The sequence below is a fragment of the Vulpes lagopus genome, chromosome 9 (genome assembly GCF_018345385.1).
Source record: "Vulpes lagopus strain Blue_001 chromosome 9, ASM1834538v1, whole genome shotgun sequence".
In the NCBI taxonomy this organism is placed as follows: Eukaryota; Metazoa; Chordata; class Mammalia; order Carnivora; family Canidae; genus Vulpes; species Vulpes lagopus.
The window spans coordinates 1,730,313-1,754,190 of NC_054832.1; the positions used below are offsets into that span (position 1 = coordinate 1,730,313).

Here is a 23,878-nt window from a genome sequence, read left to right on the forward strand (position 1 = left end):
GGGGTGAGTCCAGGTTGTCACTGCTGTCCCCCGGCCTCCCTCCTGGGTGGGGGTTGGCCCAGCCTCCCGTGTGCTGAAGCTGGGCCGGGCGTTGGGCTCCCGGGACACTGCCCTGTGACAGGGTTGCGGTGGCCTGAGCAGCCCCTGTGGCCACTTCCAAGACCAGCTGGTGGTCTTCCCGGGGAGCTGGTCCTGGGGGCCTGCCCTCCCCTCTCTTTTCTTCCCGTGGCACCGCAGCAGAGCACCCAGGTGCTCCCAGGGGGGCCCAGCGTCTCTGCAGACGGGGGAGGGAGGTTGGTGGAGGTCGGCGTGGCCAGATGGCCTGGAGGAGCAGAGGATGGGATGGGAGCAGGGGTCGGAGGACAAGCCGCCGGGCCTTGGTGAACGTCCATGTGGCAGGAATGGCGGGGACGTGGCCGGAGCCCTGGCTGCAGTCCCAAGACGCGCCGAGGCCTGTGCACGGAGGCCCTGAGCTCCCTGGGCGGCCCTGGCACTTCGGGCTGCACCTGCTCTTTGGGCCCTGCCGAGGCTGGGCGCCCGGCCTGGGGGCAGTCATCCTTTCACCCCATTGGGATTTTGCGTCCTGTTGGGAATCTTCCCTGCGCATGGTTACAGGAGGTCACCTTTTGGAGCACCTCATTTTCCCAGGCGCTTTGCTCTTGGCCCACACAGCCCCGACGCATTTGGAATGTGCTCTTTGTATCATGGTAGGCCTGGCCCCTCTGTCGCCCGCACGCTCACCAGATGTCCCAGCCCCGGTTATCACGCACCGAACGTCCGTATGTACCTGGGTCTGTTTTTAGACTTTCTTATTCCATTGGTTTATGTTTTCACGCAGAGTTTTAATTGTAGACACTTGCTGGCATTTATTGAGATATAATTTACGTGCCCTGAAGTTCATCCTTCTTTTGGGAATGGACGGTTCAGTGGTTTTCCATCTGTTCATGGAGCTGCGTGTCCATCATCATCCTCTTTTTTTTTTTTTGAAGATTTTACTTATTTATTCATGGGAGACACAGAGAGAGAGAGAGGCAGAGACACAGGCAGAGGGAGAAGCAGGCTCCATGCAGGGAGCCTGATGCAGGACTCGATTCCAGGATCCTGGGGTCACAGCCTGGACTATAGGCAGATGCTCAACCACTGAGCCACCCAGGTGTCCCCATCATCATCCTCTAATTCCAGAAACCGCACAGTCCTGAGCGGTCTGTCCCCGGGCCCCTGTGCCCCCGGCCTCTGGCTGCCTCCTGTCTGCCTTCTGTTCACGTGGATGTGCTTATTCTGGACATTTCTGAGAAGTGGCATCAGGCACCTGTGGTTTCTGAGTCGGATCCTTTCAGTTGGCGGGATGTGCTCCCGACCCACGTGCGTCGGAGCCTGCGCCAGCACCGCCTGCCCTGGGACGTCGCCCGTCTGGGGAGGGGGTCCTTTCTGTGGGTGTGCTTGCTCTCCCACGCGACCTGCCCGCCAGCCTGCCAAGTCCCGGGGCTGCCGCCGGTGTCTGCGTCAGGTGGAGGACGCACGTCCTCATGAGATCGGGCCGTCCTCCCGCGAGCCAGGGACATCTTTCCGTGGGAGCAGTTCTTCCTTCTTTCTTCCTGGAGCCTTGTCAAGTTTCCTCTGAGCGATGCTTCCCGGGGGCCGTTCACGTGCCTGGAAGTCTGTTCCTAGGTGTGCTGCCGTCGCTGTCCTGAGTGGGGTTTCTCGGCCGCCCCGGCCTCTAGCTGGGCCCCGCATGTGGTGGCCGCGGCTCTCTGGCTGGCAGGGTCGCCCCCGGCTGCTCTGCCCCTGTCTCTGTGACCTGCAGTGTCATGTTCGGCTTCTGCGTGGGTGCCTGCCGTCGTGCCGGTGGCAGAGAGGGCCCGTCGCCCCCGGCTCTGGTCTCCCGATGGCCCCTGCCTGCCGTGGAGCGGCTCCGGCCGCTGCCTCCGGAGCACGCTGCGTGGTGCCGGACGTGGGGCGCCTGTGCCCGCCCCTGGACCTTGTAGCTAAGGGCTGTTGACTTTGTCATCTCCAGAAAGTTCTCTGGCTGGCGTCCGCGGGGGGCCTGTGAGCCTTTCCCTGTGGTCCCTTTGGCCGGTGCGTTTCCTAACGTTGAATACGCTTTGCTTTCCTGAAAAAAATAAACAGCCGGGGCTCTGAGTCGTGTTCTCCAGGATTCTGCTTAGTGTCTGCGTCGGCGCAGAACTGGATGGCCGTGTGTGAGGACCGTGTTTCCCAGGTTCCCGGCACCGAGGCTGTACACGCTTCGCCAGGACCCGGGTGGGCCCCCAGCACCGTCTGCGCCCCAGGATGACTGCGGAGCGTCGGAGATGCGGCGGGATCCCCGCGCGCCGTCTGGCCGTGGCGCTGCTGTGGGGGTGGCTTTACGGTCACCGTTGCTATTTCTTCTCTCCGAGTTGGCCTGTGCCGACTGCCTCCGATGGGTCACTTGTCACTCCACTCTGCTGAGACGAACCCCCTTCCATCTGGGCTTTTGCAGCTTCCTTGCGTAGAGACTGGCAAGTGGGGCCTTAGGATCCCTTAACCTTAGTTCTGGTTCAGGGACGATTCTTCCCTTTTAATTTTTCACGCACGTGTGCTTCCTCCCTCTTTCCTCGGGGGGTTAGCTGCCGGGCTCTCTTCTTCGTGGGTCTGTTTTAGAAAACAGGATTTTGCTTCATGAATTAGGTCTGTTGCTTTTCTGTCTTGTGCCTTATTAATATTTTTATTTATGTTGTTTTTTTTCCTTTGGATACATTTGGATTCTTCTATTACTTTTCCTAAAAAAGCAATCAGTCGGCATATCAGTCAAAATATCTCGGGCTGCGAATAACAAAATCAAACAGAGGTTGGCTTATGTGCTATGGAGAGAGCTCCCGGACCGCGTTCAGCAAGGGGACTGCTTCCCGCACGCTCCCCGTCCCCGTGGCCTCCCCTGCGTGCCAGCTGCTTCGGCTCAGGGGGGTTTTGGTGACAACACGGCCACGGAGGCTCCCCACCCAAGGGACACCGTTCTGGGGGCTCCTCCCTCCGCCCTCAGCGCCCGTGGGGCAGGCGTTCAGTAAGCATCTCTCAGGATTCCGTGCTCTGTGCTTTTTTCTAGACTTTTCAGCTGAGAATTTACTTTGCTTTCACCTTTTTTCATGGAATGTTTAGTGTTATGAATTTTCCTCTGATCGCTGCTTTAAATGTATCTTATCAACGTTCTTATGCAGTGTTTTCACTGTTTGGGTTCTTTTTTTAGAAATTTCTTAATTTTAGCTTTGTTTTCAATTTTTTTTTCTTTTCTCTAAGAGTTATTTAACGGAGTATGTTTAAAATGGGAGGGCTGCCTTGGTTTTAGGAAGCATTTGAAATACGTGCCTGTGCCGCTGCCGGAGCCTTCATGCCCGCGGTCTCAGGTGCACAGCCCCGGCCCCGGCGCGTGTCTTTGCTCACGTGCACTTTGCTTTCTGATGTGATGCTTTTAGTTCTCAGTACACAGATCCTGTACTTTTCTTACAGATTTACTTGTAGGATATAAAAAAAATCTCCAATGAGTTTTAATTTTATTTTTAACTTAATATTTTTGGATGTGACAATTCTAGATTTAAAGAGTCACCAGGTTAACAGACATCGTGTGCGCCCCACGGCGCCCTCCCCCCCAGGGCTTCATCTTTCCGGGTGTCTGCGTGTGTGGCACACACACGCGTGTTTCCTCCGGGACAGCTTGAGCGTGAGCTGCAGGCACGGTGCTCCCTGGTCCTCGGATACACGCTCTCTGCTGCAGGCGGGGCGTGGTGACCCCGGTGAGGACACTACCTCAGAGGCGACCCTCTCGTCTAAGGGTCGTGTTTGTGTTCTCAGGGCGGAGCTTGTGAGTGGCTGTGCGGGGGCAAAGCTGGAAGTAATGAACGTGCACGCACAGCCGTGTGTGCGGTGATGTCTGCGGGCACACGTCGTGTCTGCGCTGTGCACCTGCTGAAAACTGAATGCACGTGGGTGACTCCCAGCTCCAGTCAGGTGGTGCTCTCGGGGCAGAGGTGGTGCCGGGGTGAGGGACGGGTGAGTGACAGGTGGCCTCTCCCTATGAGGCATGTGGTCCGGCAGGGAGGACCCGTGCGGGGCGGATGGACCTGAGGCTGGTGCCTGCTGCCGAGAGCGCACCTGGGCAGTGGGGGAAGCAGCGGGAGCAGCTGCAGCCCCGGTGGGTCGGCGGCCTGCCCCTGGATCCTGCCTGAGTCTGCGATTTGGAAGAAGTGACCTCCGCTTTGTGAGTTTAGTTTTCTCATCTCCAAATAGGGGCTCGAGTTAGATCAGGGAGTGGCTGGCACAGGTGTTACCCTCCCGTGAACCCGTGATACCCATCTGTCCTCGTGCTGGGCCCCCCGTGACTCCAAACATGTCCCAGAATGCCTCCACGTGACAGTCCTGGGCTGGTGCCAGGCGTGACCGCACTCAGCGCCAGTCCACTGGGTAGCCTGGTCTTGTGATGCGGTGCCCTTCATCCAGGGTCTCCAAGCTGGTTTGGCTTTCCTGGCACCCCGTGAGGGCACACTGGTGTGGCTGAGGCGTTGTGATGGGCCTGCGGGTGGCAGCCCAGGGAGCAAAGCGCAGGTCCACACAGTGGCAGTCCCCCGTGACGGCTCTGGCGTGGGCTGACTCGTGTGTCCGCATGGCCCTCCCATCGGCAGGCAGCCCGGGTGGCTCAGCCTCCACCTGGAACAGTGTGGTGGGACTGCGTGTCACTGTGGGCTCCAGCTTTGGCCCCGGGGGCCGCGCTGTGGTCTCTGAGCCACGCAGCCCTGGCCTCCTGGGGCTGGCAGCTGGGCTCGGGGGGAGCAGCCCACGGGGTGGAGCGGGCCTGGCGTGTGCCCCGGGGAGCCGGTGGTGGCTCACGGTGGGAGGATCGGGCCGTAGGGGAGGCCCCGGCCACCTTTCCCTCTGGAGCCCCTGGCCGTGCTTTTCTTTTCTTCCACGCAGCCCTGCCTCCTTCCTGAAGCCTCCCCACCCCCACTGCTGACAGTCGCACGTGAACAAAGGGCATCGAGGAGTGCTCTCTGCATTGGGCACTTTCCCGGGCATGGCCTGGGTCCTGTTGCGCTGCTCCGAACGTGCGCTGCTTCGAGCCTGCTCTGCTTGTTGTGGTTCAGTGACGTGGAGACAAAGGACGGGTACAGAGCAGTGCAGTGGCCCCGTGGTCAGGGCTGTGAGCCTTGTTTCGCAGCCCCACAGCCTTGGCCTGGCAGTGTGGCCAGAGAAGGAAGGGCTCACCGTGTGTCCAGGGAGGGGACCCGGCCACCGAGGATGTGCCGCAGCCCGACGCCTGCCTGGGTCCCAGGATGGTGTGTGGGCACCGGCATAGTCCTGCCTCGAAAGCTGGATTAGCCAGCGTTGTGGTTGCACAGGGGTGGGGAAGAAGGGTGAGGCGGGGTGGCGGGGTGAGCCCTGGGGTTGGTGCGGGGTAGAGAGGAGGGAGGGCTCTGGCAAAGGACGACACCCCGGGCAGAGTGCGGGCCGAGGGCCAGGTCCCCGGGCTATCAGGGTGAGGCCAGTGCTCGGGACTTGGAGGTCCCCACGATGGCGCGCCAGCCCCCCGCCTCCCCCCTCGTCCGTGCAGCGGCAGCTCGGGGCCCCCTTCACCGTGCAGGTCGCAGGTCCGCTGAGCGAAGACCCCAAGGTGGACTAATTCATTCCTCGCCCTGGTCCGCCGAGGACCGGACCCCACTGGGCAGGACCTGCTTTCCATCCTTGGGGCCCCCTTCAGCTTGAGGGGAGCAGGCCTGTCCTAGGGCACCCCCGTCCGGCAAATGCTGTTCCGCGTCTGCTGCTAGGAAGGCCGGCCGTGGCCTCGGGAATTCACCGCCTCTGCGAGCCCCGGGCCGACGGAAGCAAGCTGCCCGCGCAGTCGTGTCCTGCCCGGAGCCCGGCCGGCCAGACCTGCCCCGCCTCAGCCCTGGCACCGGCCCTGGAGTCGGGGTCATTGGACCCCAGCCTGGAGCTGTATCCGGGTGCTGCCTCCTGACCAGGGTCCGGCGGCGTCCTGTCCGTCTGTTCCCCTCTCCTGGGCCGAGGGGCTTTGTCCCGGGGGCAGGGCTGTGTGGCCGGGGCGTTCCCTGGCACCTCCGCTTCCTCTGCCACCCTCGGAGCAGGATTCGGGCCGTGCAAGGACAGATGGCTCCCTTCAGGCTGCTGGCGGGGGCCGGGAGGGGCGGCGGCCGGGGAGGGCCTGGCGCCGGCTGGGGGGCAGGAGGCCGGAGGCGGCTGGCAGTCCTGGCTCAGGGGGCGGCCTCCTTGGGAGCAGAGACGTTGCTCCTGTGGCCTCTGTCCCAAGGCTCTGAGGTCGTCCAGGGCCGTCCCTACGCCCCCTGCCCATCAACATCCGCCCTGCCCTCCAGCCTGCCCCCCTCCCGGCTGCCGGTGGCTGCAGTGGCCTCTGTCCAGCTGCTCCGTCCACCTGTCCTCGCCCATTGAGGAGTCGGGCCGTGAGCCGCTGCGGGTGGGTGAGCGGGAGCGGCATCGGGGGAGCCGATGGCACGGCCTGGGCACCGGGTGCCCCTCGCTGCTGCCGCCGACAGGGGGTGCCTGCTGGGTGCCAGGTCCCCCAGGGGCTCGGGGCCCAGGGCAGCAGGCGGAGGGCATGCGCTGGCATTTTGTGCTTCTGGTCCTCGGGCTGGGGCGCCCCTCTGTGGCTCCGGCGGTGGGACGGCCTTTGCCACAGTCGACGCGTTGTCCAGGGCACCCCAGGCCGAGGTCACAAGTGAGATGAGGTGGCGGGCGGGGGTCTTTCTCTTCCTGCCTCTGCAGCTTGGCTCTCACTCCCCGTCCCTCGCCCCGGCATGGCTCAGGGCTGCTTGGTGGCTGCTGTGGCCCCTCGCTGGTGCTGTTGGCTCGGTGCCCTCCTTGTGCTGCGCGTGTGGACACCCCTTGGGCTGGGAGGGTCGTGGGTGCTGCCCACCCAGCCCCCGTCACTGCCTGTGGTCCGCCCGCCCCCCAGAGCTGCCCCGTCCCTCTCTCTGCAAACCCCGTTGGCCAGCTCCTTCCTGCTCCTGCCCAGACCCCGCTTGAGCTGCTTCCTCTGGGGAGCAGAGCGTCCTGTTGGGGCCCTCGTCATGGGACATTGCGGCTGACTCCTGACGAACCTTCACGTCCTCGGCCCGCCTGTTTCCAAGGGACGCGGTGCCCAGTGCCCTGTGGGTGCACAGGGTGTGTCTGCGGAGTTGGGCCTAATCCTCCCGTGAGCCCGCCTGGGGTCCTCGTGGCCTCCCCAGGATGCTCGGTGGCCCTGGGGCTGCCCTCCCGGCCTCTGGGGAGAACGCCGGGTCCCTGCCCGGGTCGTCTGCTCAGGGCACACACCCCCACAGCCCACTGCTGTCTCCAGACTCTTCTTTCTGGATGGTGACGTCATTGGCATCTTACAGATGAAGCTGTGATACTAAGTTTGGAGGATCAGCGAGCCCTTGGTGGTTGAGACGTAGCAGTCGCCCGTCCCTCCTCTCCCCACAGTTAGCTCTCTACCCTGCGGGTCTCGGGACCGCCTGTCTCTGCTCTCGGTGACCTCGTCACTGCTGCTGCGAGCTGTTCAGCAGTTGGACATTAGTGACTTGCAAGATGAGGTTTGGCGTGTGCTTTCAGGTGTGTGCTCGCACACACACGTGCACACGTATGCATCCATGTGCACACACGCGCACACATGCACACCACCCCCCTCCTGGCTGCCTCCTACCCGCAGGTACACGGGGACTCTGCCGACTGCCCTGCTGCTGAGGCTGAACCCTGCTGTGAACCGGGATGGTCCCCATTTTCCGCTCAGCGTGTTTCCCTGGGGCCTGGTTGTGCCCTGATGCCACGGTCTTCCCTCTTCCCCGAGGAAGTCTCTCTGGAACCTTCTGCCCCCCGCCTGCCCCCGGGATCCTTCATCTTGCTCTTCCTGTTTTCCTGGATTATCGGTGCTGGATGGAGCACGGCCTGGCGTCCTCTCCCAGGAAGGGCAGTGACGGGCCCCATGTGGGTCTGGAAGCGTCTTCTGTGCCTGTGCAGGGCCACCGTGTCTTCGGGTTCTTCTTGGTGGCCCATGAGCCACACAGGGCAGGCCCGTGTGGCCGTGCTGCACAGTGCCAGCTCGATGACCTTGTCCAGGTGGCGCATCCCCTTGCCTTGGTTTCCCTCCCGACTGCTGTCCCCCGGGTGTGGGAGCGGGGCTGGTCCCTGCCTCCAGTCCTCTTGGTCTTTCTTCCTGCTTCCTGGGTGGCATCCCTGACACCACGAGCACCCTTCCTCCGAGCTCTGCTCTCCTGCGCCCACTGTGCCCTCTCAGGCCTTGCTGTGCTCCTGTCTCTGAGGGTGGTGGCGAGGGGCCTGGTGGCCTGGGTTCGCCCTCCGGGAGGCCGTGCAGTGAGATCGTGGGCACTGGCTGGCCCTGCCGAATCCACACCCTTCTCTGCTGCCAGCCGTGTGGCCTGTGGCGCCTTACCCCTCTGTGCCTCGCATCCTTGTCTGCCAGGGAGGCAGCGGTGGGGCCTCCGTACAGGTCTTGGTGAGAGTGGCACCCCGAGCCTGTGTAAGGTGTGCAGGGAGGTGTGGGTGCATGCCGGGGGTCCTGGGCACCAGTGTGCTTCCTGCTTTACGCTGTTCTTCCCCAGTGCTCCGCTCTGCACCATGACCCCGAGTGTCCTGGGCTCCGTCTTCCACCTCTGGTGTGTTCCCAGGTGCAGCCCAAGGCTGGCGGGCTGGTGAGCATGCAGGTGCCCCACTTGCTGCACTGAGACCTGCTCTCCTCCAGGCCGACGGGCACCCCTGGGTCCTCTCTCCCTGCCAGCTGTCTGTGCCCCCCCTCGGCTGTCCATCTCCCCTTGGGGAGCGTCCAGAAAGCGAAGGGAAGTCCTGCAGGGACCTGCCAGGCAGCCGGGATCTGAGGCCTGGGACCCATGAAACAGGAAAACATGTAATTTCCCCAGGGACCCTGAGTCCCTGTCGGGGTCCCCAGGCCCCCCCCCCCCACTGCCGACAGTCAGCCTGTGTGGGGCCTGAGTTTGTCTGCGTCCGGACCAGCGTTGTGTCACAGCTGGCCCTGGGAGCAGGGGTGGGAACCGGCGTGTGTGCCGAGCCCCCCGAGAGATTCACCAAGAGTTAGACGTGAGCACTCGTCGCTCTGAACTGTTTTGTTTGGGAAAATGCAGCTCTGTTTCATAAAGACGTGTTACTTATCTAACAGAGTAGATTTCCTGTTATTTTACAATAAATTCATAAGTGTATTTTAAAACTTCGTTTTGATCTCGAATGCAGGAAACCTTGGTAGATGTGATTCCCCTAAATCAAAGCTCTGGGTACCTCCTGGCCGTGGACAGGCCCTGGGTGGCCGACAGCCCGGGCACGGCAGGGGCAGGGCGTGGCAGGGCAGCAAGCTCCACGGCCCCCGCCGATCCCCGGAGCGTGGGCCTGCTTCTCGCCCCCGGTGAGCCCACGTGGAGCCCAGATCTGCCCTCACTTAGGTTTTCGTAGGTCGCGCAGCGCTGCGTGCCCAGCCTGGCCCATCCGGAGCGCCCGACGAGCCGTGCCAGCGTCATTGGGAAGTGGCAAATGTGGCAGACGCTGGACGAGTCTCTGCATGCACATGTGCAGACACCCAGAAAGCTGGCGACACTGGGCGCCCCGGGGGGCGGTTGTCAGGCTGGAGATGTCTCCACCCCCTTCCTGGAGCTGCGGTTCCCGGAGGAGCAGATCGGGCGGGCGGGACGGCGGGTGTCACACTCGTGCAGGCGGTTGTGTTCTGAGCGCCAGCTGTCACCCTGCGTGTCACCCACTCTGCACAGCAGGCCCGGGAGGCGGGTCCTCACGTTACCCTGGTTTTGTACATGAGGACGCTGAGGTCAGGGACGGTCAGTGTCTCGTCCTAGCAGCAGGTGCTGCGTGTGCCCCCAGCCGCCCCCAGCCGTCCTGCCGCCCGCTGTGGCTCAGACGCCTGAGCTGGAGCTGGAGATGTGGCAGGTGCACAAGCCCCTGAGCTCTCTGTGCGGCAGGGGTGAGCGGATTCCACAGAGAATGGTGGGACCCCCGCGGCCTTCGAGAGGGGTCCTCGCAGGGAGAACTGATATGCGGCATCTGTCCCCACGTGGGATGGTGGGAGGCACGTTGAAGGGGCTCCATGGGGCCACTGCCCTGGGGGTGGAGGCGTGGGGCCGCCTGGGGTGAGGGTGGGCGGGTGGGTGGGCAGGGGCCCGAGTGCACCCCGAATCTGGGCGCTGACGCCTCTCCTCCCTCCCGACCTGGTTTTTGTCTCTTCTAGCTCTGTGGGAAGGCAGAGGCCCTGCTCTCTGTGAGAAGATGTCCTACGGATCCATCGCTGGCAGTGGCGGCCTGGGGAGCCATGATCCTTTCGGGGGATCTTCCAGACAAGGCTATCAACCCCTAGGTAATGACAGAGGCTCACAGTGTTGGGGGTGGGGTGGGGGTGGCCGTAGACGGGCCTCTGCTGTCGGGATGGTGGCAGGTGTGGGCGGTTCTGTGTGACCGACGCTGTCTGTGGCCTCGGGTGAGCGACACTGGCCCTGCCTGGGGTGGGGTGGCTGGCGTTGGCCTGGGTCAGCAGCAGGAGGGGCTGCCCTACTGTGGGGGGCGGCCTGGGGTCTGCGGTCATCCTGGCACCGAGCTGGTCTGCAGGTGCCGGGGGCGCTTGGCAGGCAGCAGAGTGGAGGGATGCTCGGGCGCAGCACGGGTGTAGTTCTTGCTATACAGAGAAGGAAACTGAGGCTGGCCGGGCCTTCCAAGGCGCCTCCCCTTCCCCAGCGCCGCCTCCCCCGAGGCCTGTGTCTCGGGCTTCCTTGCTGACCTTTCTTTCTGGTTTTGCTTACACGCGTCTGCGTCCCCACGTGGAACCTTGTGCAACTTTGGAACTGTGGGATTTTACCCTGCCCTTTGCTGGTTCTGCCCCGAGTCCCTGATGCCGCCAGCGCTGCGCCCTCGTTTCCCTGTTCACCGGTGCCTTCTGCATGGGAGGGCCAGGGAGTGCGTCTGTTGGGGCCTGTGGCCCGGCAGCAGGAGGACAGCTGTCGGCTCTGGGCTGCCATGCACGTGAGGTGTGTGCTGGTGCCAGCCGCTGCCCTCGGCGCCCCGGCCTCGTCCGCCTGAGAGCTGGTGGGGGCCGGTGGTGGGCGTCTGCAGTCGGGGCGGGCCGTGCTCTGCTGGTTCTCATTTACGTTTCTCTGGTGACTGATGGGATGCACCCATTTCTCCTCAGCCAACTCTCCCCTGGAGTTTGCCCTCCTCTTACTGATTTGCAAGGTTTTCTTCTGGAACGTTGCTCTGTGCATCTTCATCCACTTTGGGCCTCCTTTTTGGTGCGGTGCCTGCTGGGGAGCGCGGGTGCTTAGCCAGTGGAGTTTGAGTTGTGGCTGGCTCGAGCGTGCTGGTGTCTGATGCGGGGTTTGGGTTTCTGTGTGACGAGTCCTACCACAGGATGATACTGGCGTTGCACCTGCTCTCTCTCTCTCTCTCTCTCTTTTTAAAAGATTTATTCACGAGACACACACACACACACACACACACACACAGAGGCAGAGACACAGGCAGAGGGAGAAGCAGGCTCCCTGCGGGGAGCCCGATGCAAGATTTGATCCCAGGACCCCGGCCGGGGTCACACCCTGAGCCAAAGGCACATGCTCAACCCCCAAGCCCCCCAGGTGCCCCTGCACCTGCTCTGAAGCTGACATGACTGTTGTTCAGGTGTAAGTCTTCCCATCCCCTGGTCTGGTCACTGTTTACGGGGCGCGGAGAGGGCGGGGCTGCAATGCTGTGTTTCTCTCTTGAACCACGGGTTGTCCTGGCGTCCCAGTCCCGCAGACCTGCGGAGCCAGAGCTCGGTGATGAATAATGTTTCCGTGTGGGTTCTTTTGGTCAATATTTCTCTTCCTGTGCAAAACTCCCCCATAATTTTCTGAGTTACAATTTCTGGTGTTTTTCACGGCAAGTTGCTCCACTTGTTTTCCCTCAGAAATGTCTTGGGTGTTTTTGGCACTTTGTTCTTGAACATAAATTTTAGAATCCCCTCGTCAGGCTCGGGGTTTTGGCTGGAGCTGCCATGCATCTGCTGCATTAATGTGGCGAGATCTGGCATTTCATCGTCCGTGGGCTCCCAGTCCATGAGCTTGTGTGTCTCTTTCTGTTCCTCAGATCTTCTTTCGTGTTTTGCAGTAAAGTTGTATAACTTTCATTATAAAGATCTTACGTATTTCTTATTTGTTCTAACAAAAACAAAAACACACGTGTTTTGTTATCATAAGAGATAGCACTCTGAATATTGCACTTTCAGATCTTTGTTGCTGATACATCTATATGACAATTGGATTTTTTGAAAAAAACACAGTCTCGAGATTTTTATTTAATTTTTAAATGCTTTACTTTCACACTTTCTGAATAGGGACCATTTCAAACATAGAAAAGTAGACACAAAAAAAGTAATGAGCCCCCGTGCTGCCCAGGCCACCTCATCAGGTGCCCCCTTGTGGCACATCCAGCCCCTTGGGCTGCCTGTATGCCATTCTGTGGCGAGGACCAGACACAGTGCACCTCCTGTGTTGACGCATCCCTGTGCCTCTGCGAGGGGGGGACTGTGCACATCGCCGGAGCACCGCTGGAGTGCCTGTTCAGGTGCGCCCTGGCATCACTGACCGCTCGGTGGCTCCTCGCGAAGCAGGGCCCTGGGAAAACCCACGTGCTGCAGTTGACTCAGCTCAGCTGACTCAGCTCAGGCCCCTCAAGTCTCTCTGAAGCTCCAGATTCTCTTCCATCGTTCTGTTTTTTTCTTTTTTTTTTTCCCCTTGAAGTTTATTTTTTGAAGACACCACATTTTCCCCGTGGAGTGTAATAGGTTTTTGTCCACTGACTTTATATTGTGCCATTTTGTTGAACTCATTCTATTGCTGTAATTATTAGTAGAATCTGAACTTTTCTGTTTAGATGGCATCATTTGTAAATAGGGAATTTTTTTTTCTTTCCCCAATGAGTCCATTCTTCTTCCCACCTTCCTGAGCTGGTTGGAGCCCCTGTGATGCTGAGTGACATGGTGTTTATATCCCGTGTGAGTTTTTGGAAGAATAGGACTACACGTTCCTCAGGTGTTCCTGGGATTTTGCTGCAGAACCATCTGAGCCTCGTGTTTCCTTCACGGAGCACTTTTTGACAAGCAGTTCACTTCTCCAGGCATAGAAACCTTCCAGGCTCTCTGTTTCTTCTTGGGTCAGTTTTGCTGTGTTGTTCTTAGAGACCTGTGTCTGTTTCACTGGGATGTTTGGATTTACTGAAATAAAATGTAGCCAGTAGCTGCCGGTTGTTGATGGGGCCGCACTGTGGTGTGGCCGAGGGCCTGGCTGGGGCCTTCGTGCCCTCCATCTGCTCTGCTCTGCCCCTGCCCAGCCACAGCTGCCGCAAAGGCTGAGGTCTGCACAGGTTTACCATTGTGGCGGCTGCTGTTCTATGAATGGTCACAGTATCTGAATCACATTCCCTTTTGTATTCCTAATAGAGTTTGTCTGTACCTCCCGTATTATCTTCTTTTATAATTAGTCTTGACTGAGGCTTGGCACTTTGATATTTATTTATTTTTAAAATTTTATTTATTCATGAGACAGAGAGAGAGAGAGAGAGGCAGAGCCACAGGCAGAGGGAGAAGCAGGCTCCATGAAGGGAGCCCGATGTGGGACTCGATCCCGGGTCTCCAGGATCACGCCCTGGGCTGAAGGCGGCGCTAAACTGCTGAGCCACCTGGGCTGCCCTGTTTGGCACTTCTATAAGGTTCCCTGAAGAACTGACTTCTGACTTTCTTGATACCTTCTACTATATGATTGATTTGCATTCTTACTTTTATTATTTTCTTTTTATTTTTTAAAGATTTTATTTATTTATTCATGAGAGACACACAGAGAGAGACAGAGACACAGGCAGAGGGAGAAGCAGACTCCCTGCGGGGAGCCCGATGCGGGACTCGATCCCAGGACCCCGGGGTCACACCCTGAGCCCAAGGCAGACACTACAGAGCCACCCAGGCACCCCACTTTTATTTTTTTCCTTCTCTCTTTGAGTTGATGCTGTTATTTTTCTAACTCCTAAGTTGGATGTTTATTTCATTCGTATTGTTTTTATTCTTTTGTAGTAAAAACACTTGAGATTGTAAGTGTTCAGACGGTCACTGCATTGGTTGACTGTCAGGCATTCAGAAGCGTGTGGTATTTTAAAATTAAAGTTCAGTTGTGTTTTCTTATTTCCATTATAATTTCTTCTTTGACTCAAGATTTATTTATTTTTTATTCCCTCAGGGTTTATTTAGAACTACAGTTCATTGTTTCCAAACATATGTATTCTTACCTACTTGTCTGTTAAAAATGATGTCTACTTAATTGCAATTTTGTCAGGAAAGGACTTGCATTGTCCTGGTTTGTTGACCGTTGCTGAGGCCAGCTGCTGCTGGTTCCTCACCCCCTCCTCTACGGGGTGACCTGGACAGGCTCCCGGGGAGGGGCTGGCATGCCAGGCAGGATGGCAGGGCCGGGCAGAGATCCGGGCCTGTGCAGGAGCGGCTGCTGTCATCCGGGACCCGCTGCGCCAACCACTGTGGGGTACGTGCCACCCTGGAGGTAATTATGTGGAGCTTAGGGCAACGTCTTTGTGGTAGGATCGCAGCAGGAACACAGCAGAAAGCCAACTGGTGGATTATTAATACATAAAGAACTCCCATAAATCAAAGGAAGACCTCCGAACCTCATACCAGGGGCCGGCGCTGGGAGGAGGCGGGAGGGACGGGCTGCTCACGGTGTCTGGGAGGGCCTGAGCCTTGCCGGTGCCCCGAGGGACGGTCGGGGCCGTGGCAGTACGCCCGTGCTCCTGGACCCGCTGCCTTCCCTCTGGGGCCCTGCCCTCCCTGGGCTGCGGGAAGCTGAGAGGCCGCGGACCGAGAGACAGAGGCTGTCCCCACGTGGCTGAGGCAGGCGGCTGGGGAGGCATAGCCCAGATGGGCCGTCACGCAGGCATCAGCGTGGAGATCTTGGAGATCGCTGGTGACCTCCACACGCGTCCGACGTGGTGACAGGTGCACGGTGTGCAGGAAGCAAGGCTGTGTCCAGAGTCTTCCAGTTGTGCAAGGCCCCTAGCCCCGTGGTAACGGCTTTCGCCTCCAACGCTGCGGCTGCAGACGACCTTTATCATTTCTTTATAATTGTTGCATTTGAACTTTTCTCCATAATTATGTGTATTTTAATAATCAGAAACAAACAATAGTTGCCTCAGGCCCCCCTCAGAGTTCAAGTGATTTTGGAGGGCAGACCAGACCGGCCCCTCCACGGGGGTCTGGAGGAGGAGAGGTCCTCCTGGAGGAGGAGGTGGGCAGGGGCTGGACTTGGTGACCTGATGCTGGCATGGGGGTCATTAGGTGGTGGTGTGGGCAGTGATGTGGGCTGCCAGCTGGGGCCCCTGGTCTCCCCGGGTGTCCTGCCCCCACACGAGGGGTTCTGGGGGCTCCACAGCAGATGGTGACCCAGGTACCTGGGCAGCTGTGCCTGTTCCTTACCCTCGTCTGGGTGAGTGGCTGGGCCGGGGGGACGTATGTCTGCAAGGGAGCCTGGTGCAGGTGTCTGGGGGGAGGGCCCGTCCCAATGCTCCCCACCAAGTCGTCCGGGAGGAGGGGGAGTGACAGGATGTGCCCTGTTGGGAGATGGTCCCTGTAGTGGAGGCTCGTGGTCAGACCCCAGACCCACAGAGATGCCTGGATGTGGGGCATCCGCCCTGGCTGCCTGGAGACCGTGCTGGGACTGTCCAGGGCCATGTCTGCCCCCCCGGATGGCTAGGACGGTTCTTAGTCTGAGGCAGAAGCCCACTTTGTTGCCGTTGTCTGTGGCGTGGGAACCTCCGTCCCCAGAATAAGCGAGGCTGCCGCCCCGCCCGTCCCCCTCCATCCTGCCTGGAGCAGGGAGGCTCTGTGTGTGAGGGGTGGAGCCCCCAGGTCTGGCCGGGAGCCCCATGGGCTGCCTACAGGCTTTGGGTCCTTGCTGCCTGGAGGCAGGAGGATGGCCGAGATGGCCTTCTGAGGCCCCTCCCACTCCACGGTGCGGCCCTTCTGTCCCTGTCATGCTGGGCTGTGGTCCCCCGCAGAGGGACACAGAGCATGGGCTGGACAGGGGCCCTTTGCTGTCCCTCCTCTGGGGCATATGAGTCGGAGGCCTTTCCCGGGAAGGAGCTGCCCTCCGGGGGCCCCGTGCTGGCACGGGCCTCAGACAGTCCGTGTCCTTGGGTTTCGGGGTGGCTGTGGGTGTGTCACCTCCTAGAGTGCGCTCCCTGGAAGCTGCCCTTCCAGAGAGCTCCAGAGAGAACAGGGTGATGCCACGGCCTCAGGGCTCTGGCATGTACCCCCCTCACTGACTCGGGTGCCGGGGATTGAAAGGCCCGTCTTTGAGGGGCTGTAAGGTGTTTGACCGACTCTGGCAAAACGTGTCCGGCAAGTGTCTGAATAAGTGGGAATAATCGAGGAGAAAATCAAGTGTCCTCCCCCAGGGGCCCAACCCCATGCCGGGACCTGTGGGGCCCAGGTATTGGGAGGAGGCCGCACAGGTGCCCGCACTGCTGCTCCTGGGCTCTGCAGCCGAGCGTCAGGAAGGGCCGGTTTTTATTTTTATTTTCACTCCCGATGCGGCGTGGAACAATGGCTTAATGAGCAGAGTGATTCCTTGCTTGGCTGCTGTGGTGATTTTGAATTGTCATAAACATCCAGCATCCCTCAGGCCATACTGTCCTTTTTTGCACGTTTTCTGTCGCCGACAGGTAACAGCCATCAGAGCCCTCACCTGGTCCGTGGGCCACACCTGAAGGCTCCGCTCTAGGGGATTTCATCCTTGTTTGGAGTCACCTTTTAGAATAGTTGTGATTTAAAGAAAGATCTGGAACACGTACAATTCTGAACTTGGTGCTGGTCTTCAGCAAAAGCGGCTGTTGCAGAGGGTGTGGCAGTCTGGGAGGGCTTCTTGGAGGAGGTGGGCCTGAATGGAGCTTCTTGGCATGGATGCTTGGAGGGCTGAGGGCACCTGCTGTCCTGCCTGGGGGCCTTGCTCTGCGGGCAGCGCCCTGAGCCGCTCTGTGGGCAGGCTGGGTGTAACTGTGACTGTCCCTTGCTGTCTGTAGAGTGCGCTAAATGTTGGACCGAGTACGGAATCCGCCATTTCCCCTGCCCGTCGCCAGAGAGCAGCCCACGGGACCCCTGTGTGGGCGAGGACGGGGAAGGTGATCTGGGGTCGGCGGGCACGCCCAGAGGCCCGAGGGCCAGGAAGCGAGGTACTTCCACTCGGGTGCTGGGTCCGGGAGCCCTGAGGAGGGGGGGCCAGCAGGCGGGGTTGGGGGCGAGCTGCCGCAGGATTCCAGTTGGTCTACACCCTCCACCCCATGCCCCTCCCAAGGACGGCAGACGGCGTGGGGGCTGGGCCAGTGGCGGGAGGGGTGTCGAGTGATGACCGTGCGCGTCAGGGCCGCGTGGGCTCCCCCGTGGGCTCCGGGGGTGAGGCTGGGTGGTCCCCATGGGGGGCTGGTGAGGGAGCCTCAGGGTGCTTGGCTCTGGGCCTCTGTAGAGCCAGCCTTCGGGTGATGGGGCGACGGGAGGGCTGAGTGCTCCCCAGGGGCTCACACGGCTGCCCTCAGGGCGCGCAGGGCTGGGGGCTCTCCCCTCCGTCTGGGAAGCCTGTGGTCTGACGGGGTGGCTGCCCCTCATGCCCCGACAGAGGCCCCTGCACCCCGGCAGCACAGGCTGGCTGGTGACAAAGCTTCAAGTGCCAGAGGCCCGGGGACTTGGCTGTTTGCCTGCCCAGCCAGGGGCTCTGTGACCTGAGGACTGGGAGGCCGTGGGGGCTCGGGGGGCAGGGGTGGGAGGTACACACCAGGCCCTCGGGCCCTGCCCGCCTTCCTGCCCCTGCCCCTGCCCTCAGAGTGCTGGGCTCTCGCACTGGGCAGGGAGGCCGGGGTTCTCGGCCGGGGCGGTGGAGCGTTTCGGTGAGGAGGCTGCCCCTGGGGGGGTGTCTGGGAGCAGCCCAGTGCCTTCTCCCATGGACATTGCTTTGCTCCGGATGGTGGCAGCTGGGCAGGGCCGGCTGTGGCCCTCTGGGGAGATGGGCGCCATAGCCGGCTGCGAAGTGCCTTGCGGATGGTGCCTCGTCAGGCGGCGTTGTGGCCGGGACGTGTCCCCAGGCCTCTGGACACCCAGCAGGGAGGGGGCGGTGGCCGGAGCAGGTGGTGATGTACTGAAGTCGAAGCCACAGAGGAGGTGCCTGGGAGCCGCTGCCACCGCTGCCACCCCACTGGCCCAGGGCCTTCAACACCTGCCTTTTGGTGCCTTTCCAGGGCCAGGGGTCGCCGTCGAAGGCCTTGGGACACCGGAACCCACCTCACCGCCTGCTGCCGCCCCGAGGAAGGACTCCGCCGGCGGGGCCCACGGCCGGCTGGCGGGGCCCGGTGCCACGCGCGCCAAGAAGAGGAAGCCCAACTTCTGCCCGCAGGAGACGGAGGTGCTGGTGTCCAAGGTCAGCAAGCACCACCAGCTGCTGTTCGGCAGCGGGCTGCTGAGGGCAGAGCCCGCCCGCAGGTACCGCGTGTGGAGCCGCATCCTGCAGGCCGTGAACGCCCTGGGCTACTGCCGCCGAGACGTCGGGGACCTCAAGCACAAGTGGCGGGACCTGCGCGCTGTGGTGCGGCGCAAGCTGGGTGACCTCCGCCGCGTGGGTCCTGGCCCCGGCGCGCCCCCAGCCCTGGCCCTCACCCCCGTGGAGCGGGCCGTGGCCCAGACCTTCTCCTGCCGGGCCCCGTCCCCCGAGGGTGTCGACCCGGAGCCTCCCCGAGGTGAGTTCCTGGTCCTGGCCAGCAGCATCAGAGCCCCGCTGCGGCCTAGGCCCCCTCGTCCCTCTGCCCCAGACACCCCCTGCCGCGGCTGCCTCCTCTTCCCACTGTCAGGGGCTCGGGGGTTCCTGCTCCTTCACGCCCGCACCTGCCGGGCCGCACGGGGACCGCTTGCTAAGAATCCAGGCGTTCAGGTGAGCGTGCGCCCCTGCCGCTTTGTCCCTGCCCTCCCATGCCGGGCTGCGGAGTGGGGAGCTGGGCACCAAGTCGCGGGTCTGCTCTCAAGGTCGTCTGCTTCCTGCCTCTGGACCTTGATCTACAGGAAGAAACACATTCTCTTACACGGGGTCCTGTGTACACGCATCTGAAATACGAGGTTTTCGAGATGGTGCTTGCTGCGTGTTATCCGAGACGGCCTGCTGCTTCCCTTGCCCTGTGCATCCCGCGCTCTTACCCTGGCTGCTAGATAAGCGCTCCTCCTGACCTCCTGCTTCTACGACCTGGGTGGGAGAGCCGCGGTTGGAGCCCGGGCCCTGTTGCTGGTTTAACATCCAGAACAGGCCTCGGTCCTGGCTGGGCCAGCCCTTCTGCGTCGGGTCACCTGAGCTCAGGTGGGCCTTCCCCACGCTGTTGCCCAGGGGACTGTTGCTCCGCGGGGTGTGACTTCTCGTTGGACACGGTGGGCGAGGGGCTGGGGGCCTGATGTCCGGGTGCTGTGCTGGGAGCTCCGTGGGGCGGGTCCCACATAGGGGCACGATTAGCCGCTCCGTGGCCCGAAGCAGCCTTGGCATTTTCAAGTTGCCACCCGGGGAGGGAGCCTTCATGGTGCAGGTTCCTGGCTGTTCCTCGTTCCCGACCCACCTGCAGTGGGGTCATCCCCCTGGAATGCAGGGCTGCCCCCATCTCCCCCTGTACCCAGCCCTTCCCTGGCTGCTCCTCCCGTGCCCTCAGCATGGGCCCTGGCCCGGGAGCCTGCATTCAGGCCAGACCCCCCCCGCCCCCAGCCCCACAGCCTCCTCTTGCCCTGTCCTCTGGGCACCCTCAGCGGCCTGCTGTTGGGGAAGGAGGAGGCCCCCGATGCCGCAGTGCATTATCCCCGTGCTGTCACTTTTTCCTTTCTCTGCCTCGTGCTCGTGTGGTTCAGGGTCCCCTGATGCCCCCGGGCCAGAGGTCCAGCCTGGGTGGGTAACCGAGGGAGGCCCATGGAGCACCCTGTACACTGAGCTCCGTGGCTCAGGTGGGCTCTTAGAGTGGCTGAATTCTGAGTGATTGCTCCAGGCCACAGAGGTGGTCCTGGGGCTGGATGCGGGGTCCCCACATGATCCTGCTCCAGCTACACTCTGGGACTCCGGGTTTCTCCCATCAGGTGCACCAAGCGTAGCTCTCTGTATTTTGGAGCCCTGATGTGTGCACCAGGCTCAGAAGGGGGCCCTGGGGACCGGTCCCTCAGCTCTGTTCTCTCTCTGTCCTTCAGCTGGAAGTGAGCAGGGCCTGTGGGGGTGGGAGGCGGGTGGGCCAGCAGCGACTCAGAGGTGAGAAGTGCAAGGTCCCCCTGGGGAGGTGGCTGTGAGGGGAGTGTATGCCCTGGCCACGGGGCTTTGTTTTGTCCTTTGCTGCTGGAGGCTGTTGAGCATGCTTGGACCTGTCCTCGCTGGGGTCGGTCTGCGGTGGGGCGTGCACATCCCCACATCCTGTATGGGGAAGTGGCCAGTGCTGTCCAGGGAATGGGCTGCTGCGGTCGTGCCCGGCCTCCCAGTAGCCTATGAGGAGACGCTGCTGTCATCCCCTCGGCAGCAGAGCCAGCGCCCTGGGGCACCGGGTTTGGCCCGGGCCTGTGTGCTCTGGGCGGGAGAGGTCCCCTGACTCCCTTGCTTGCCCTGTGTTCGGGGCGCTGTATTGCTGCTCAGCTTCATCCTGCCTGGCCTGAGTCGACACCCCAGTCCTTCCCCTGTCGGCCGCTCAGGCTGCTGAGCCCGCCGTCTGGCCGGCCCACCTGGTGGGGCAGTGGGGGCGATGTCAGTTCCCAGGGGGTTCTCTCTGCCCCTGCCCCTCCCCCTCCCTCACTCCTGGTGGGGCCACTGCAGCAGTTGCTCTGGGCCCCAGGGCAGTGAGGGCAGGTGGCTGGAGCAGGCACGGAGCTGGGCCCCATGGCGGACAGAAGGCATTGCCAAGTGTGCGTTGGCAGCCTCGGGTCCCCTTCCTGCAGCGGGCAGATAAGGCTGTGCACCTGCGCAGAGATGCCTTGCGGAGTCGGAGTGCCCCATTGTCTCTGCTCACAGTGGAAGCAGAGGGGTGGGGACGAGGACCCCCAGAGAAAAGCGAGAGAAGTTCTGCTGATTTGACTTTATTTTATTCAACCGAGTGAGTGAAGTCATTCAGGAGGCGTGAAAAAGAGTCTAAAGGGTTTTCTCCGTGCTTTCTGGGGTGTGTGTCCTGGAGGACTGGAGAATGGGGTGCCTTCCCCGGACTCCTTCCAGGAGTGTTGCTTTGCTCAGCAGGTGTTTCTGGTACGTGTAGTTGTGTGTGGGAAAGGATGGCAGGGCCTGGCAGGAGGGTGGGAGTCCAGGAGCTGGAAGAAGGGCTGTGTGGGGGCCGTGGGCAGTGGGGCTAAGCGGGGGCGAGTGCTCGGGCCTCACCCCCTCGCTGGGGGCCTGGGACATGGCTCACGGAGGTGAACTTACGAGCGATACAGCGCATCCACGAGTGGTTCGGTGAGGGGGCCCAGGCCGCGCCCTGGCCCGAGGCAGCCGCAGTTAGCTCTGTGTCGCCGTGGGGTAGGCCTCCGGACTCCCAGGCACGTGGACCCCCATGTGGAGGACCGGCCGTGTGTCAGGGGTCGGTTGGCGTGTCTTCCCGTGGCTCAGGAGCGCACATTTCACGGTTTGTGTCTTGTCCGCCCTGGTGGATGGCGTCTGGTTGCCCGCTTTTGGCCGAGTGAAGGTCCTGTGAACATTTGGGTAAAATCTTTGCGTGGGCTGATGTTGTCACTCTTCGGGGGGTTGGATAGATATATGTAACTTTCTCGGAAACTACCTAACTGGTTTCCAAAGTGGCTGTCCCACCTCGGTTCCCACAGGAGCCGGGGGCTTGTGCACACCCTGCCTCCCGTAGCCCCTCGCTCTTGCGGTTGATTTGATTTTAGCCGTCCCGTGGTGGTGGGGATCCTGGCTGGTGACGCTGGGTGCTCGCGGGCCGCGTGTGGCCTCTGCTGTGGTCGGCATCCACACCAGGTGGTGGGCCGGCCCCTGTGGCTCCCACCCGTCCCCACCTGGGTTCCGGGCCGTCGCACAGCTGTGCCGCAGACCTCTCCTGTCAGGCTCTGCGCTGCCTTGTCTTTTCTCGATGGGGTCTTTTTGAAGCTTTTTAGGTTTCGATGTTATCAATGTTTTGTTTTGGGGTTTCTCCTTGTATCCCACCTAAAAAGTTCTTGCCTACTACGAATTTCCAGAATTACTGTCATTTGAAGTTTTTTTTTTTTTTTTTTTAGGTTTTATTCACATGAGAGAGAGAACGAGCAGGGGGTGGGGGGACAGAGGGAGAGAGAGAAGCAGGCTCTCCACTGGGGAGAGGGACCCCAATGTGGGGCTCGATCCCAGGACCCAGAGGTCATGACCTGAGCTGAAGGCAGACACTTCACTGATGGAGCCTCCCAGGCGCCCCTGTTTTTTGAAGTTTCATAGTTTTACATTTTACATTTAAGTGTCTAATCCACGTGGAGTTGGTCTGAGCTCTGTTAATTTGGGGTCGGGGTGCAGCGGATATGCAGTTGTTCATCACCGTTGATTGAAAACACTGAACCACCTGGATGCTTCTGTCTAAAGCCTGGTGGCTGCATTTATTGGGAGGTGGACTTGTTCCCAGCCACCTGGGTCTCTGCTTACACAATGACGAGCCACCTTGACTATCCCAACTGTAAAGTAGGTCTTGAAGCGAGTTGGGAATTATGTCCTCCTCCTGTGTTTTCTGAGAGAGTTTGTGTAGCATTGATATTATTCTTCCTGTAAACATTGGCAGAGTTCACCAAGGAAGCCTCTGAGCTGGCATTTTCATCATGGGAAGATTTGAAACTACAGTTTCTTTATTTTTTATTTTTTAAAGATTTTATTTATTTATTCATGAGAGACACAGGGAGAGAGAGATGCCGAGACACAGGCAGAGACAGAAGCAGGCTCCATGCAGGGAGCCCGACGTGGGACTCGATCTCGGGACCCCAGGATCAAGCCCTGGGCTGAAGGTGGCGCTAAACCACTGGGCCACCCCGGCTGCCCAGCAGTTTCTTTAATGTTGCTGTTTGTTCAGGGGGTTATGTGTTACATTGTTACATGTTGAGGGTTACATGTTACAGTGTCGCAGGCTACATGTTACAGTGTCGCAGGCTACATGTTACAGTGTCGCTGCCCAGGCCTCTGCTGCTTCTCCTAGGAGCTTTGATCTGTCTGTTTTCAAGGAGCTCACCCATTTCATCAGAGCTGTGAAGTCTGTTGCCGTGAAATCGTGTGCGCCATTCCTCAGCATTGTTTGGAAGCGCGCACAGTCGGCGGTGAGACCGGCTCCTTCATTTCCGACATTGCTAATTTGTGTTTCTCTGTTTCATACTTGACTAGTCTGACTGTATGTTTTTCAATTTTATTGATTGTTTCAGAGAACTAGATTTTGATTTCATTAATCTTCTCTATTTATCCACTGTCGAGTTAATTGATTTTTGCTCATCTTTATTATTTCCTTCCTTTCCCTCGGTCTGGGGTTAATTTGCTTTTCTTAGATCGTTGACTTGAGACCTTTCTTCTTCCCTCATGTAAGTGTTTATTGCTATACCTTTTCCTGTGTGCGTCGCTTTATTTAAACACTTTTGTATAGGTTATGTTTTTCTTTCATTCATTCAGAAGTATTTTCTGATTTCCTTTGTAATATTCTGTTTGAGCAGTGGTTGTTTAGGAGCATGTGTAACAGTTCAGATAATTCTTTCTGTTTCCAGATAATCATTCTGTTGCTAACTTCTAGCTTAATTCTGTTGTGGTCAGAGAATCTTTCGTATTAATTGCAGCTGTTACGAACATTTGGA

At 60.1% G+C, this 23,878-nt stretch overlaps 1 protein-coding gene across 7 annotated transcripts in view; it reads left to right on the forward strand.

The window, feature by feature from the left end:
- TSNARE1 (t-SNARE domain containing 1) overlaps positions 1-23,878 on the forward strand; it is a 145,756-nt gene that overhangs the window by 26,114 nt on the left and 95,764 nt on the right. For 6 of the 7 annotated variants that reach the window (XM_041769294.1, XM_041769298.1, XM_041769297.1 and 3 more), the window contains exons 2-4: positions 10,244-10,369; positions 17,119-17,268; positions 18,325-18,819. In XM_041769294.1, coding sequence (XP_041625228.1) covers positions 10,282-10,369; positions 17,119-17,268; positions 18,325-18,819 — 733 coding nt within the window. In that variant the 5' untranslated portion in view covers positions 10,244-10,281. The remainder of the gene's footprint in view (positions 1-10,243; positions 10,370-17,118; positions 17,269-18,324; positions 18,820-23,878) is intronic. The other variant, XM_041769296.1, reaches the window with a different exon arrangement.